Source organism: Corvus hawaiiensis, chromosome 19 (assembly GCF_020740725.1).
Source record: "Corvus hawaiiensis isolate bCorHaw1 chromosome 19, bCorHaw1.pri.cur, whole genome shotgun sequence".
NCBI lineage: Eukaryota > Metazoa > Chordata > Aves > Passeriformes > Corvidae > Corvus > Corvus hawaiiensis.
Genome location: NC_063231.1, coordinates 767,032 through 781,102, shown reverse-complemented (window position 1 = coordinate 781,102; position 14,071 = coordinate 767,032). Strand labels below are relative to the sequence as shown.

General features: G+C 52.8%; 1 protein-coding gene across 7 annotated transcripts in view; it reads left to right on the top strand.

Annotated features, from left to right (window-relative positions):
• TBC1D16 (TBC1 domain family member 16) overlaps positions 1-11,925 on the top strand; it is a 31,340-nt gene extending 19,415 nt beyond the window's left edge. For 6 of the 7 annotated variants that reach the window (XM_048323888.1, XM_048323891.1, XM_048323885.1 and 3 more), the window contains 9 exons: positions 2,184-2,381; positions 5,370-5,517; positions 6,524-6,691; positions 7,551-7,699; positions 8,454-8,588; positions 9,250-9,436; positions 9,833-10,012; positions 10,515-10,661; positions 11,146-11,925. In XM_048323888.1, the coding sequence (XP_048179845.1) occupies positions 2,184-2,381; positions 5,370-5,517; positions 6,524-6,691; positions 7,551-7,699; positions 8,454-8,588; positions 9,250-9,436; positions 9,833-10,012; positions 10,515-10,661; positions 11,146-11,391 (1,558 nt within the window). In that variant the 3' untranslated portion in view covers positions 11,392-11,925. The remainder of the gene's footprint in view (positions 1-2,183; positions 2,382-5,369; positions 5,518-6,523; positions 6,692-7,550; positions 7,700-8,453; positions 8,589-9,249; positions 9,437-9,832; positions 10,013-10,514; positions 10,662-11,145) is intronic. The other variant, XM_048323890.1, reaches the window with a different exon arrangement.
• The last annotated feature ends 2,146 nt before the right edge of the window (positions 11,926-14,071 follow it).

Here is a 14,071-nt window from a genome sequence, read left to right as displayed (position 1 = left end):
AGATTTCACCCTCTGCATCAGTGAGAACATTGGAATTCCCCTGGGCCGCACAGGCTGAGACACTCTGCTCACCCTGCCTGGAAAGGGGGAACCCACTGATACAAGATGCTTCCGTGCCTGTGGGATGCGTGTGGGAGCTTGTCACCGGTGGCTGGATGGGAACTGTAAACATTTGTCTTGGAGAAGCATTTCCGGAAGATCCCCCAGTGCCAGGACTGTGCCCGGGCTCTCCTGCCCGCGGGTCTCGGCTGGCTGCTGCTGCAGCTGGGGCAGGTTTGGGTTATGGAGCAGCTGCAAATGCCGTGCTGTGCTGAGGAACTACAGAATGCCCAGGATCAAAGCCACCCTGCCCAGCTCTACTGTAACTCATTTCTTGGCAGTTCTCTGGACACTTCTGCTGGTCATTTCAGGTGATGTTCTTGAAGAATGGACACATGGACCTCTGTGACCAGGACCTGCATGATCCTCACACCAACCCATCCTCCAGCCCACTGCCATACTGACCAGCTCATCTTTGCAAGAGTTTTAGAAAATGGGTTGCCTCTGCTTAGTCTTTGAGTTAGTTTGAGTCATCTCTTCCAGGAAAATCCTGTGTAACCAGCTGTGGCTGTTACGAAGTGTTGCTCCATAAATACCAGCTGCTCCTAGCAGGCAGTCCAGCCCAAGTGTCTTGTACCAGGACTCTTGTTACATCTGCATTAATGTTAGATACTGAATGTTTTAGAAAGTGTTACATTTTGCTGCTTTATCAGAAAGTAATGCTTGATTTTTCATAAAGGCCAGTACAATCTTCATGGAAAAATTCCCAAAGCAGGGGATGGTGTACAGCTGTGCCTGTGGTCCGAGGTATCCTGGTGTCTAACAGTTGGAGTGAGTTTGGATGTGTGGTGTGATCCCTAATGCCACATCCCTTCTGAGTCCTTGTTCTCCGAATGGCCTGAATGTGAGTTCTGCTTCGCTGCTTCCTTTCCAAAAACTGGAGCAGCAGAACTTCATTCCCAGAGAGCCACGAAGCTGCTCCTTTAGCTGTAGTCACCAGCCTTGGTCTCATCCAGACAGTGCTACAGGAGCAGGAATGGGCTCGGGCATCTGAGTCACACATTGGAACGGGCCTTGGTTAAAAATGTAACCAACTCCCTGGGCTGTCCTGAGCCCTGTCTGTCGGAATGCAGTGCCCTGACCCACGGGGAGATGCTGCCCATGAGGCTGGTCCCTGGGGAAGAGGCCCTGGAGCCAGGCGCGGGAGGCACACGGATGTGAAGTGCATGCTGAGTGTGTGATTTCCAGCGTTCAGTGCCCACATTGTTGGATAAGAGGATTAGAAAACACCACATAAAGTGGCCTTGCAGGGGGCTGCTTTGTACCTGCTCCGGGCCTTGTCTGGCAAACCCCGATTTCACAGCAGAGCCCATTCAGAGCCCGCGCCGAGATTGTTCACGTGCATTGGCCTTTTTACGAGCCAAGGGGTCACAGTTTCACATTCACTTAATTCCCAAAGCACTGATATTTTTCTTTTGGGATCGGGGCTGGTGGGGACATGGAGGCTTTTTGAGTCTGAACTCAGTTTGCATTTAAAGCGGGAGATCTGGGGTGGATTGGGAAAGGGTTGGGTTCACCTTCTCTGCTTTGCAGCGGGTTGAAGAGCTCAGGTGTGATTTCCCAATCCTTAACTCTCCCAAGTTTCAAGATTGCAAGTGGAAACCATTTGTCTGGAGTTTATGGACACGAATCCAGGCTTGGCAGGTCCACTTGCAGAGGTGTAATGAGAAACTCGAGTTCAGGGGAAACATCTTTGGATCTCACTGGTCAAAGAGGGAATTTCCCAGATGAGATCCCAGGTCCATGCTGCTGTTGGAATGTGCTCATTCCTCCTGTCCCCATCCTGGTGTGGAGTGGCTGAGCTGGACACTGAGGGGATTGCTTGAGCTTCTTCATTTTGCCTTCTCAGAAGTTGGTGTTTTGAGGAATGGGTTTGGCTCTCCCTAGTTCTGCATGCAAGAACTTTAGGAATAAAGACCAAAACCAGGATGCTTTTTGGGATGGTAGGGAATTAATTGAAATAAAAATAATTTATGCTTCAGAACTCTGACTAAAGGTTTTTAATGTGGAGTAGCTGTGGTTGTTGCATGTACCCACAGCCTCCCATGGCTGATGGAGTTTTTGTCCCCATGCTCTGTCCACAGGGACACGTGTGACAATCGCATGACCTGCTCCACCAGCTCTGCCTCCAGCCTGGACACCAGTGCCCAGTTCCAGGAGAACAATGGGCAAATGCAGAGCACCAGATGGGATGAACAGCAGAAGGTATTTGCCCTCGAGCAGGTGTGTGGTGTCTTCAGAGTTGACCTGGGACAAATGAGATCCCTTCGCCTTTTCTTCAGGTACTGGGTCCTTGTGTGTGAGCTGTGTGAGCCGTGTGTGAGCCATGTCTGAGCTGTGTGAGCCCTGTGTGAGCCCTGTGTGAGCTGTGTGTGAGCTGTGTGTGAGCCGTGTGTGAGCTGTGTGAGCCCTGTGTGAGCCCTGTGTGAGCCCTGTGTGAGCTGTGTGTGAGCTGTGTGTGAGCTGTGTGAGCTGTGTGTGAGCTGTGTGTGAGCTGTGTGTGAGCTGTGTGAGCCCTGTGTGAGCCCTGTGTGAGCCCTGTGTGAGCTGTGTGTGAGCTGTGTGTGAGCCGTGTGTGAGCTGTGTGAGCCCTGTGTGAGCTGTGTGTGAGCTGTGTGTGAGCTGTGTGAGCTGTGTGTGAGCTGTGTGAGCCGTGTGTGAGCCCTGTGTGAGCCCTGTGTGAGCTGTGTGTGAGCTGTGTGAGCCGTGTGTGAGCCCTGTGTGAGCCCTGTGTGAGCTGTGTGTGAGCTGTGTGTGAGCTGTGTGAGCCCTGTGTGAGCCCTGTGTGAGCCCTGTGTGAGCCGTGCGTGAGCTGTGTGAGCTGTGTGAGCCGTGTGTGAGCCCTGTGTGAGCCGTGCGTGAGCTGTGTGTGAGCTGTGTGAGCCCTGTGTGAGCCCTGTGTGAGCTGTGTGTGAGCCGTGTGTGAGCTGTGTGAGCCCTGTGTGAGCCCTGTGTGAGCTGTGTGTGAGCTGTGTGAGCCCTGTGTGAGCCCTGTGTGAGCCCTGTGTGAGCTGTGTGTGAGCTGTGTGAGCTGTGTGTGAGCTGTGTGTGAGCTGTGTGAGCCGTGTGTGAGCTGTATGTGAGCTGTGTGAGCTGTGTGTGAGCTGTGTGTGAGCTGTGTGAGCCGTGTGTGAGCTGTGTGTGAGCTGTGTGAGCTGTGTGTGAGCTGTGTGTGAGCTGTGTGAGCCCTGTGTGAGCCCTGTGTGAGCTGTGAGCTGTGTGTGAGCTGTGTGTGAGCCCTGTGTGAACCCTGTGTGAGCCGTGTGTGAGCTGTGTGAGCCCTGTGTGAGCCGTGTGTGAGCTGTGTGAGCTGTGTGTGAGCTCTGTGAGCTGTGTGAGCTGTGTGTGAGCTGTGTGAGCTGTGTGAGCCGTGTGTGAGCCGTGTGTGAGCTGTGTGAGCTGTGTGTGAGCCGTGTGTGAGCCGTGTGAGCCGTGTGTGAGCCGTGTGTGAGCCGTGTGTGAGCCCTGTGTGAGCCGTGTGTGAGCCGTGTGTGAGCTGTGTGAGCCGTGTGTGAGCCCTGTGTGAGCTGTGTGTGAGCCGTGTGTGAGCTGTGAGCCGTGTGTGAGCTGTGTGTGAGCCCTGTGTGAGCTGTGAGCTCTGTGAGCTGTGTGAGCTGTGTGTGAGCTGTGTGAGCTCTGTGTGAGCTGTGTGAGCTGTGTGTGAGCCGTGTGTGAGCCGTGTGTGAGCCGTGTGTGAGCTGTGTGTGAGCTGTGAGCTCTGTGAGCTGTGTGAGCTGTGTGAGCTGTGTGTGAGCTGTGAGCTCTGTGAGCTGTGTGAGCTGTGTGAGCTGTGTGTGAGCTGTGTGTGAGCTGTGTGTGAGCCGTGTGTGAGCTGTGAGCTCTGTGAGCTGTGTGAGCTGTGTGAGCTGTGTGTGAGCTGTGAGCTCTGTGAGCTGTGTGAGCTGTGTGAGCTGTGTGTGAGCCCTGTGTGAGCTGTGTGTGAGCTCTGTGAGCTGTGTGTGAGCCCTGTGTGAGCTGTGAGCTGTGTGTGAGCTGTGTGTGAGCTCTGTGAGCTGTGTGTGAGCTGTGTGTGAGCTGTGTGAGCCCTGTGTGAGCTGTGAGCTGTGTGAGCTGTGTGAGCCCTGTGTGAGCTGTGAGCTGTGTGTGAGCTGTGTGTGAGCCGTGTGTGAGCTGTGAGCTGTGTGAGCTGTGTGTGAGCTGTGTGAGCTCTGTGTGAGCTGTGTGTGAGCTGTGTGTGAGCTGTGTGTGAGCTGTGAGCTCTGTGAGCTGTGTGAGCTGTGTGAGCTGTGTGTGAGCCCTGTGTGAGCTGTGTGTGAGCTCTGTGAGCTGTGTGTGAGCCCTGTGTGAGCTGTGAGCTGTGTGTGAGCTGTGTGTGAGCTGTGTGTGAGCTCTGTGAGCTGTGTGTGAGCCCTGTGTGAGCTGTGAGCTCTGTGAGCTGTGTGTGAGCTGTGTGTGAGCTGTGTGAGCCCTGTGTGAGCTGTGTGTGAGCCCTGTGTGAGCTGTATGATTTCTGGGAGTTGTGCATGCTCTGTGTTGGGGCTCTAGGGGGAGGTGGTTTCTGCAATTTTACCTGGAAGCCTTTCCAGAACAATTGCCTACAGGAAAGTGAGTGTCAGCCTTCCCAAGGAGAGCCTCTGAATTACAGTTACAGAGCCGAAAGGATTTTATTTTTAGTGAAGGAAAGGTTGCTCTTAGCTGTCATATCAAAAATGCTTCAAATAACCTGGGGATGTGAAAAACATCTTTATCTTTGGTACCTTTGCCTGCCCCTCACCAGGCTCCTCTAGAGTCTTGCTGCTCTCAGCCTCTTCAGTTATCTTTCAAATTACTACAAAATTTATTTCTAATTATTGCAAAAACATTTTTACTCCCTCTTTTTGCTCTCGCTCCCTGTTTCTTTGGACAAAGCTGTGTGTGAGCAAGTCTGCGCATCCCAAGGAGATGACTTGGTGTACTGCCTTAATGTTTCTGGGACAGACTTCCTGTGGTTTTTTCTCCAGGGAAGACAAATTTTAATTCCTTCATGTGAAGGAAGGGTAAAAATAGTGCTGTTACCAGGCACAAGTGGAGAAAATTGTCACTCTGGCCATGTCATACAATCATAAAATGTCTCAATTGGAAGTGACCCGTAAGGATCATTGAGTCCCAGAGATGTAAAACTGCCTCTGTGCCCTGTTTGAAGGGGCAGCTTGGTTGGTGTTGCACTTTGTCACTTGCTTTGCACTGTCTCTCCTCTGAGGCGCCGTGTCCCTGCTGGTCCCTCGCTGTGCTGGGTGGTCCCTGCAGGTTGTTCTCCGTTGTTCCCACAGTGATGAGGCATGTACCTGTGGGCAGCTGGTGGTGGCGAGCAGGGAGAGCCAGTACAAGATCTTCCATTTTCATCACGGTGGCCTGGATAAACTGTCCGAGGTGTTTCAGCAATGGAAGTACTGCACAGAGACCCATCTCAAGGACCAGGTACCTGAGCGAGGCTCTTGGTGTTTCACACTTGGGTTGGTGCACTGGAGAAATGAGGCTTTGAGTTCATGTCACCAGGCCAGGCAGGAAGCTGCCAGGTGCTGGATGTTTAGGATGGAAGTGCAAGCCAGACTCAAGGTCTCTCTTGGACTTGTCTGTCTCCACACATTCCTATTCTACCTGTGGAATATGGGGGAAGATCATCCAGAAGACTTACTTAGGTAGTGATTTTGCTAGACCTGACAGGTCGGCACTGTCCTTTAGGGACAGAAGGTGTCTGGAAATCTGCAGAGATAGGTTGGAAATTGTGTCAGAGCCTTTCATCCATCTTGTGACGTGTAACATTGTGTTTGGAGAATGTTTTGACAAGGCATCTTGCCATATTTTGTTCAGTCTACATACAAATGTGATAAGAGCTCTTTAATTATCTGTTTAAGATATTGTATGTGCTTATTAGAAACAGTGATTTTTAAATTTCCATCCTTCCCACAGAGCCCCCCGCTGCTTTTCTTATTACAGTCGCATGGGCTCACTTTTTGCATTGAGCAACCTTTGATTTTTAAATTAAATGTCAGCTGCAGCCTTGCACTGGGATCCTGAGTGCCCTCAGAGAGCCTGGCAGCACAGTTCCCCGCTCTCCTAACAGCAATCCCTTTGTATATGGCCAATCATATGTAATTTATTGCAGGCATTCCTGGCAGGGGCAAGTTTTGCTGTAAGCAGCATTAATTCAGTTTCAGGTCAGGGATAAGATTGGAGGAGGAATGGAAACTAATTTTTTTTTAAGATGAAGCTGTTTTGTGGTGGATTTTAATTATTCAAATCACTCTTGTTATTGTAATGGTTGGAATTTAAAAAAAAAACCAACAAAACAAAACCTCCCCAAGTGCAGCTCCTCAGTGCTTAATCCTACACGAACCATGCAGAGGTTTCCCTGCTCTGGGCTTCACACTCTGCTGCTCTCCCTGGCTCTTGCTGCAGTTGTGGTTTGTTTTCCCCCATTCAGCAGCTTGCAGATGAGAAAACCTGCATGCAGTTCTCCATCCGCCGCCCCAAGCTGCCCTCCTCAGAGACCCACCCCGAGGAGAACTCGTACAGGCGCCTCGACGTGTCTGCCTGGCTGCACCACCTCAACGAGGCCGGGCAGGTGGAAGAAGAGTACAAGCTGAGGAAGGTGAGGGGCTTTCCTCTGCTCTTTCCTGTGCAGAGTTTGAGTCCCCAGGGGGAACTGCAGGAGTTTGCATTCCTGCCAGGGGCAAGAGCTGGGCATTTGGGAGGATGGAGACTGGTGAGTGAAGCCCTGGCTGGACATCTTGCTGTGGGACTGGAATCTGCTCAGGTAGGAGCGCATTCCAGCAGATTCCCACCTGGGCATGTCCTGTATCACCTGCTCTAGGTGACCCTGCCTTGGCAAGGGAGGTTGGACTGGATATCTCTAGAGGTCCCTTCCAACCCTAACAATTCTGTGATTCTGTGATGGTGGAGCATTTCCCTGACCAAGGAGCTGTCCCACTTCTGCTGCCATTTGAAATCAATAAACCGAAGTGCCCAGTGCCTGCTGTGTTTGCAGAATGTGTGACCGAGTCACAGAGGACACTGGAGCTTGCTGAAAGAACTGAGATGGTTGAAATAGCTGAGATTGTATGAACCGAGATTGCTGTATAAACTGAGATTGCTGTATGAAATAACAGGGCTGAGGGGAGCACTGGGCCCAGGCCCTGAGAGAGAAGTTTGCAGTGCAGTGCAGTCTCCAGGATTTGGGATTAAGCCGTGACATGAGAACGACACGTTAATCATAGAGCCTCTCCGGGGGTGGTTATTGACATTGAAATGAGCCTGATTTGTGTCTGATCTGGGAATAGAGGGCCAGCACTTTCCCTCTAAACATGTGCAAATTGCAGGAGCTTGAATCAAGGCGTCACTTGTCAGGAAAGAACTGCAGAGGCACCAAAGCACAGCAGCAGGCAGTTGCTTGTTGCTGTTTTTGGGAATGCTAAAACTGTACCAGCCATAACTTTTGCTCCTTCTTCCAGGCCATTTTCTTTGGTGGGATTGATATTTCCATCCGTGGGGAGGTGTGGCCCTTTCTGCTGCACTACTATAGCTACGAGTCCACTTCTGAAGAGAGAGAGGCACTGAGGCTGCAGAAGAGGAAAGAATACTTTGAGATCCAGGAGAAAAGGTAACAGACCATCATCATCCTCCCCTGCTCATCTTCCTTGGGCCAGACCTTGCAGTGACACGTCAGTCTCTGCATCCTTTGCATCAGGAGAGTAGAGAAGAGAAGTGGGAGGGATGGTGAAGGAGGCATGTTGGGCACTGCTGACCTCCTGAGGCTCTGGGGCTAATGCCACGGAGCTCAAACATTACCTTCCCTGGGCTCTTGAAACAGGCTCGTCAGTACGACGCAGGGGAACGCCTCACAGGCAAGGCTCGGGTTAGAACACTGAAGGAGGAATAGGGATCTTATATTTCTTTATAAATAAAATGTACATAAAAATAAGGGATGAGAAGGGTTATGTACTTCCAGAAGGTTGATAATGCAAGAATTGGGTGTTGTTAAATGGAGGTGGGTACATTGAAGCTGGAGAGGGATGGTACTGTTAATCAGGAGACAGTCAAACCAGAGTGCTGAGTTCTGGTGTGCTGAGTTCCAAGGAGCAGTGGAGAGCAGAGCCTGATGCTTCTGAAGTGCTCATTGCAGCAAACACGTTGTGTCATCCCATTTATAACCCAAGAGGCTCCTTCCAGTAATCCCTTGGGACAGGCAGTCCGCTGTTCTGGACAGACCTGCTGGTCTGTTTTTCGGGTGCTGAGGAAACTCAGTACACGAATAGCTTTTCTCTGCAAACTAAGACTGAAATGAGGCTTTTTGTTCATTGTGGCAATCACATTCCTCTCTTGGCAACCCTGTGCTGTTGCTGCACGGTTTCCAGGTTGTCCATGACTCCAGATGAGCAGAAGGATTTCTGGCGCCAGGTGCAGTTCACAGTGGACAAGGATGTCGTGAGGACCGACCGCAGCAACCAGTTCTTCCGAGGGGAGGACAACCCAAATGTGGAGACCATGAGGTGAAGTGTCTGATTCCGGTGTCCTAAAAACCATGTCCTGCTCAATATTGAGACAACTTGATCAGCTCCCAGCCCAGGCTGCCTGGGAGTGCTGCACAGCACCCACCATGCCTCTGGAACCAAGGGATGCAACAGCGAGGCCTTCCCCAGTGCTCCCACTGCTGCTGTAGCCGTTCCCTTCTCGATCCTATAACCCTGCTCCCATCCCAGAGCTTCTCTGCACACACAGGCACAGCAAAGGTGCTGTGGTAGGGCTGTAGGCAGGTGGTTGGGTCTGTGGTTCTCTTGATGGGGTAGAGGACAAGCACACCAGAGTCTGCTCCGTGAGAGTGTGACCTGTAGAGGCGTGACCTCAAAAGAGTTGGGTTTCATCCAGCAGTATGGCTTGGAGCTTTATGGATGTGTTGGGCATCATCTCTCCTTTCCCACGGGCCCTTCATTTCTGTCCTCTTAATCTTTTTAAAGTCTCATTTTCTGTTTATATTTTGCTGTCTGTGAATGCCAGACCTTTTCCTGAAGTTTATGCCACAGGACTGGTGTTTGCAGCAGGGCTTCCCTGTCTGTTATAGCACCTCACATGAGGCTCTGTGTCTTTGTCCCTGAGATGATGCTGTCACCTGCCCTCACCTGTCCCACCTCTCTGTTTCTGTCTCTGCTCCAGGAGGATCTTACTGAACTATGCAGTATTTAACCCAACCATTGGATACTCCCAGGGCATGTCTGACCTAGTTGCCCCACTCCTGGCAGAAGTCCTGGATGAGTCGGATACTTTCTGGTGCTTCGTTGGATTGATGCAGAACACAATCTTCATCAGCTCTCCCCGGGACGAGGACATGGAGAAGCAGCTGGTGAGGCTGTGTGCTGGGCAGCCTTCAGCCCTGTCAAGGCTTCTTCTCTCCCCAGTTCCCTGGGCTGGGGCATTCCAGCATGCCAAGTCACACTCCAAAGCCCCTACATCCTTGGGGTGATCCTTGGGATTGTTATGTGCAGGGCCGGGAGCTGGACTTTGATGATCCTTTGTGGGTCAGTTCCAACTCAGGATATTCTAGGATTCTGTGATTCTATTGAAATACCTGGTGGATAGAATTGATCCTGGGTGATTGAGGCACTCCAGAGGCCATTATGTCCATCTTTCTTGTGAAATGGCAGCTGAGAGAGAAGAGCTCTCCAGCTCTCCAGCTCTGGCTGCGCGGAGTGCTGAGGGGAGCCCAAGGTAGGGCCTCAGCTCAGGTTGTCCTTTGCAGCTGTACCTGCGTGAGCTGCTGCGGCTGATGCACCCCCGCTTCCACCAGCACCTGTGTGCCCTGGGAGAGGATGGGCTGCAGATGCTCTTCTGTCACCGCTGGATCCTGCTCTGCTTCAAGCGGGAGTTCCCGGAGGCCGAGGCGCTGCGCATGTGGGAGGCGTGCTGGGCTCACTACCAGGTGAGGCAGCTGCCACGGGCACGGCGCGTCCTGGCTGAGTCCTCGCCCCTCAGTACTGAGGATTTCCAGAAAGGCTCTTAGCAGCAAAGTAGCCAAAAGAAGTTGGGTCTGTGGCTATGGCAGAGGTTTATCTATGTAGCAGGAGGATGGAGCCCTGCTTGCCTCTCCTCCTTGGGGGTGTCCGGGCTTCACAAGGAGGTGTATCAGAAAATGCTGAACACCCACTTCTGAAGTTCAGGCTTCTCTTACACAGCTGGGAAATGCCTTCCCAGAAATCTGCTCTGTGGTGCAAGCACTGGTGCAGACCTTGCTGCCGTGCTGTGAAGGGAAGAGGCTTTGGCTCAGCTGTGGTTCAGAAGTCACCAGTAACTCACGTTCTCACCACTGGGCAGAACTGAAGGGAGCAAAATCTCTCACCAAGGACCCGTTTGCGGAGGGTGGGAGGTGAAGGCAGAGCTCTGCCTCCACCTGCTGTACAGCAGCCCCTCTGTTCCCATTGCAGACAGACTATTTCCACCTCTTTATCTGCGTGGCCATCGTGGTGATTTACGGGGACGACGTCATTGAGCAGCAGCTGGCCACTGACCAGATGCTGCTGCATTTCGGCAACCTGGCCATGCACATGAACGGGGAGCTCGTACTCAGGAAGGTAAATGCCCAGGTGCCCGTGTGGGACAAGGTCCAGAGATGAGTTAGAGTGTTGAGAAAACCAGGGACTGCTGCTTCAGCTTGGCATCTCCTGTATCTTTGTGGCTGGGTGGGATGCTGCTGTTTGCCTGGAAACAAGATTTGCAGCAGGAGGAGGTATTTGTTGAGTGCTTGGGAGGTGACAGTGTGGTTGGGATAACCCTTGTTTGGATAACCTGCTCAGGGAAATGGATATAGAGCTGTTGGGGCCATGTTGGTTCCCTCTTGGCTGGGAGGGACTGGGGCCATGGGATGAGCTGTGGTGTGTGGCAGCCCCTGTGACCTGCCACTGTCCCCAGTGCCCCAGGTAACCCTCAGCTGTTTGGCTGGACATGCCTTTGCTGAGGCGCAGGTAGCCAAGCAGGAGGATTGGGTGGGGGGCCACCTCAGCTCTCCGTGTTGGTCTCCTGGTGAGGAGTGAACGTTTTTCCCCTCTCTCCCCCTAGGCCAGGAGTCTGCTCTATCAGTTCCACCTGCTCCCCCGCATCCCCTGCAGCCTGCACGACCTCTGCAAGCTGTGTGGGACAGGCATGTGGGACAGTGGCTTCATCCCCGCTGTGGAGTGCTCTGGCCACCACCCGGAGTCCGAGAGCTGCCCATACGGGGGGCTGGTGGAAGTGTCTTCTCCTAACCCAGGAAGTGAAGGCAAGAAAGGCCTGAAAACACGGGATGTCTTTGCCTTCCGAAAATAGCTGGGAGGAACAGGGTGCGACTGCGGAAGGGAAGGGCAGGAAGGATGTGCATAGGAAAAAACGTTGAAGAAAAAAATGGAGGAATAGCTTGTCAAGACTCCTGAGAAGACTGAAAGGTGCGGAATGGAAGAGGAATTAAATTGCTCTGTAGGGGAAGTTCCATTGCACGGGTGGTGGAACCTGAGAGAGAGGCATCGACCCAGGAACCGTATTTGGATTTGATTTTGTTAGAAACAAGCTTTTCTAGGTTTTAACAAGGACTTTTTATTCTGCCTCTGGGACTGGACTGGTTAGCAACCAGAACTTTCTTACTTGCTGGTGAGAAACGAGAACACTCTGGGGAGCCAAGGCTACCCAGCAGTGTTGGTGGGCAGGTGGCAGGAGCAGAGCCAAGGCCACTGTCCCCTCACCCAGAGCACACCACGCGCTCTCCGCTTCAACCAAAACGTGCAGCTTCTGGCTTCTTTCTAAAGCCATAAAAGCCATTTTAGTTATAATCTGCCAAAAATAAAACTGCAGACCGTTGGGATTGCAGGAAAGGTGTCTGCTTTGTCAGCAAGGAAGGACTGGTGACCTCAAAGTCTTGTCTCTGGCCTTTTCTGGTTTTATAGGATACTGGCTGGCATGATTTTTTTCCCATTTTTATAGAAAATGGACAGCCCCACATCTCAAAGCACTGCTGCTCTGAGTCAGGGTATTTCACAGGCACCGCCCAAAGTTTCCTTCTTCATGAGATACTGCGAAGCAGTTCTTCCCTGGGACGTAGGTGAGGCCCTGGCACAGGGTGCCCAGAGAAGCTGTGGTTGCCCCTGGATCCCTGGAAGTGTCCCAGGCCAGGCTGGACGGGGCTTAGAGCAACCTGGCCTAGTGGAAGGTGTCCTGCCCATGGCAGGGGTTGGAATGAGATGAGCTTTAAGGTCCCTTCCAACCCAAACCATTCTGTGATTCTCTCACATTACAGCAAAGCTGTTTCTTTATGCTGACAACTGCAGACTTTAATACTTTAGTCTGCTGTTTCCAGTATGTTTCCCATTGTGTTTCCTTTGGCTCTCCTCAATTACTGAATATTCACTGTCCTTGCCTGTCACTGCCACAGCCTGTGGCACATACACTCCGTGTGGGTTTTAGGCTCTTCAGTCAGTGCCAGTGCCCCCCGTTCCACATCCCAAAGTGAAAATGAAACTTGCTTTGTTGCAGTCGTTTTTGATGAGCTCTGTCTGATAAAGGTTTCCCTTGGGGTGTTTTTGAAAGGGCAGCATTTCTCTCCTTGTCTGCTGTAAATTTTGCCAGCCAGAAGTGGAGCTGGGGCCTCGAGCCCTCTTGCCAAAGGTTCTTACCAAATTCCATGGCCTCCAAAGGCGTGTCCTGAGCCAGCGTTTGTGCCAAACAGAGCCAGGGGAGCAGTTTCCTTGTGGGGGTGGAAAAGGAGCTGAGGTGGCAGTGGGCTGTGCCTCCCTGCATCCCTCTGCAGCCTTCCCTGGCTGTCCTGCTCCCTCTCACTCCCTCCACACTGCTTCCCACAGAGCTGCCCTAGGCAGGCTCACTTCGCAGCTCTGCCTTTCAGGAATGTTTGTGTGGAACTACCGTGTCCTCGGGCAGTGCTGGGTGGGTTCCTGCACTTGACAAGCACATTTCTCTCAAAATCCTTCTGCAAAGCCTTACCCACAGCCTGTCCTGGAGCCCCATTCCTGCTGGGAAGTGAGGCTGGAGCTCGGATGCTCTGTGTGAACCAGCACCAGCCAAGAGCACGCAGTGTTCCTGAATGGAAGAAGCCTTGACCCACTGAAGGCAACATGCCAAGGGCTGGCTGTTGAGTGGCAGGAGGACAGTTCAGCTCCCAATTTGTGTGCCTTTAATCCAGAGGACGAAAACTTTCTCCTGGATGAGAGCAGTGGGGAAACCCACTCAGAATGGCACAGCTCTGAGCTGGCCCTGCTGCGGCAGCTCCGAGGCTGCAAGTGTGAGCTGGGGTTTGGCAGGGGACACCTCGTGTAAGGGCTGGGGCTGCTTTGCTCTGGGACGGGGAGTTCATCAAGATTTGTGATGTTTCAGTGATAATAAAAGTTTGTGTGAGGCTTTTGTGTGTCCATTGCTGTGCAGGCTGGGGACAGCACTTGGCAGACACCATTCATTCCCCAGCTTGAGCCACCCCTTTTGCAGCCACTCAGAGAAGTGCTGAGTGCGGGGCCTGCACTGCTGTCCCCAGGCTCTGCTGATGGCAGCCCGAGGACCTGTGGCAGCACTCGATGGCTCCATCCAGATGGAAGCTCCAAGTGGCAGTGGCTGAATTCAGGTCAGAAAAACCACCCGGCAGAAAATGCCAGAAGCATCTTCCTGCAGAGCCAGTCGGTGGCGTGGGGACAGGTGCCAGCTCCCCAGGGGGACAGCAGGAGCCAGATACTGCCTTCTGCCACCTGCCAGCCCCACGTGGGACGGGCATCGCTGTGAGGCCTTGGCAGCACCGTGGCTGCTCCTGGTGCCGGGGCAGCCGGAGCCTCCCAGGAGCCGCGAGCTGTGGGCAGCCCTGCCAGGACTGGGCATGGGGGCAGCCCCTGCTGGGCTCACGGGGTGCTGGGCACAGGGGAACAGCCCCTCCTCATCTCCCCACTCCTGCAGTGGGCTGGGAGGCACCAGCAAACCCCTCCCAGAAGAGCCAGAGCTGGTTTTGCTGCAGCACTCG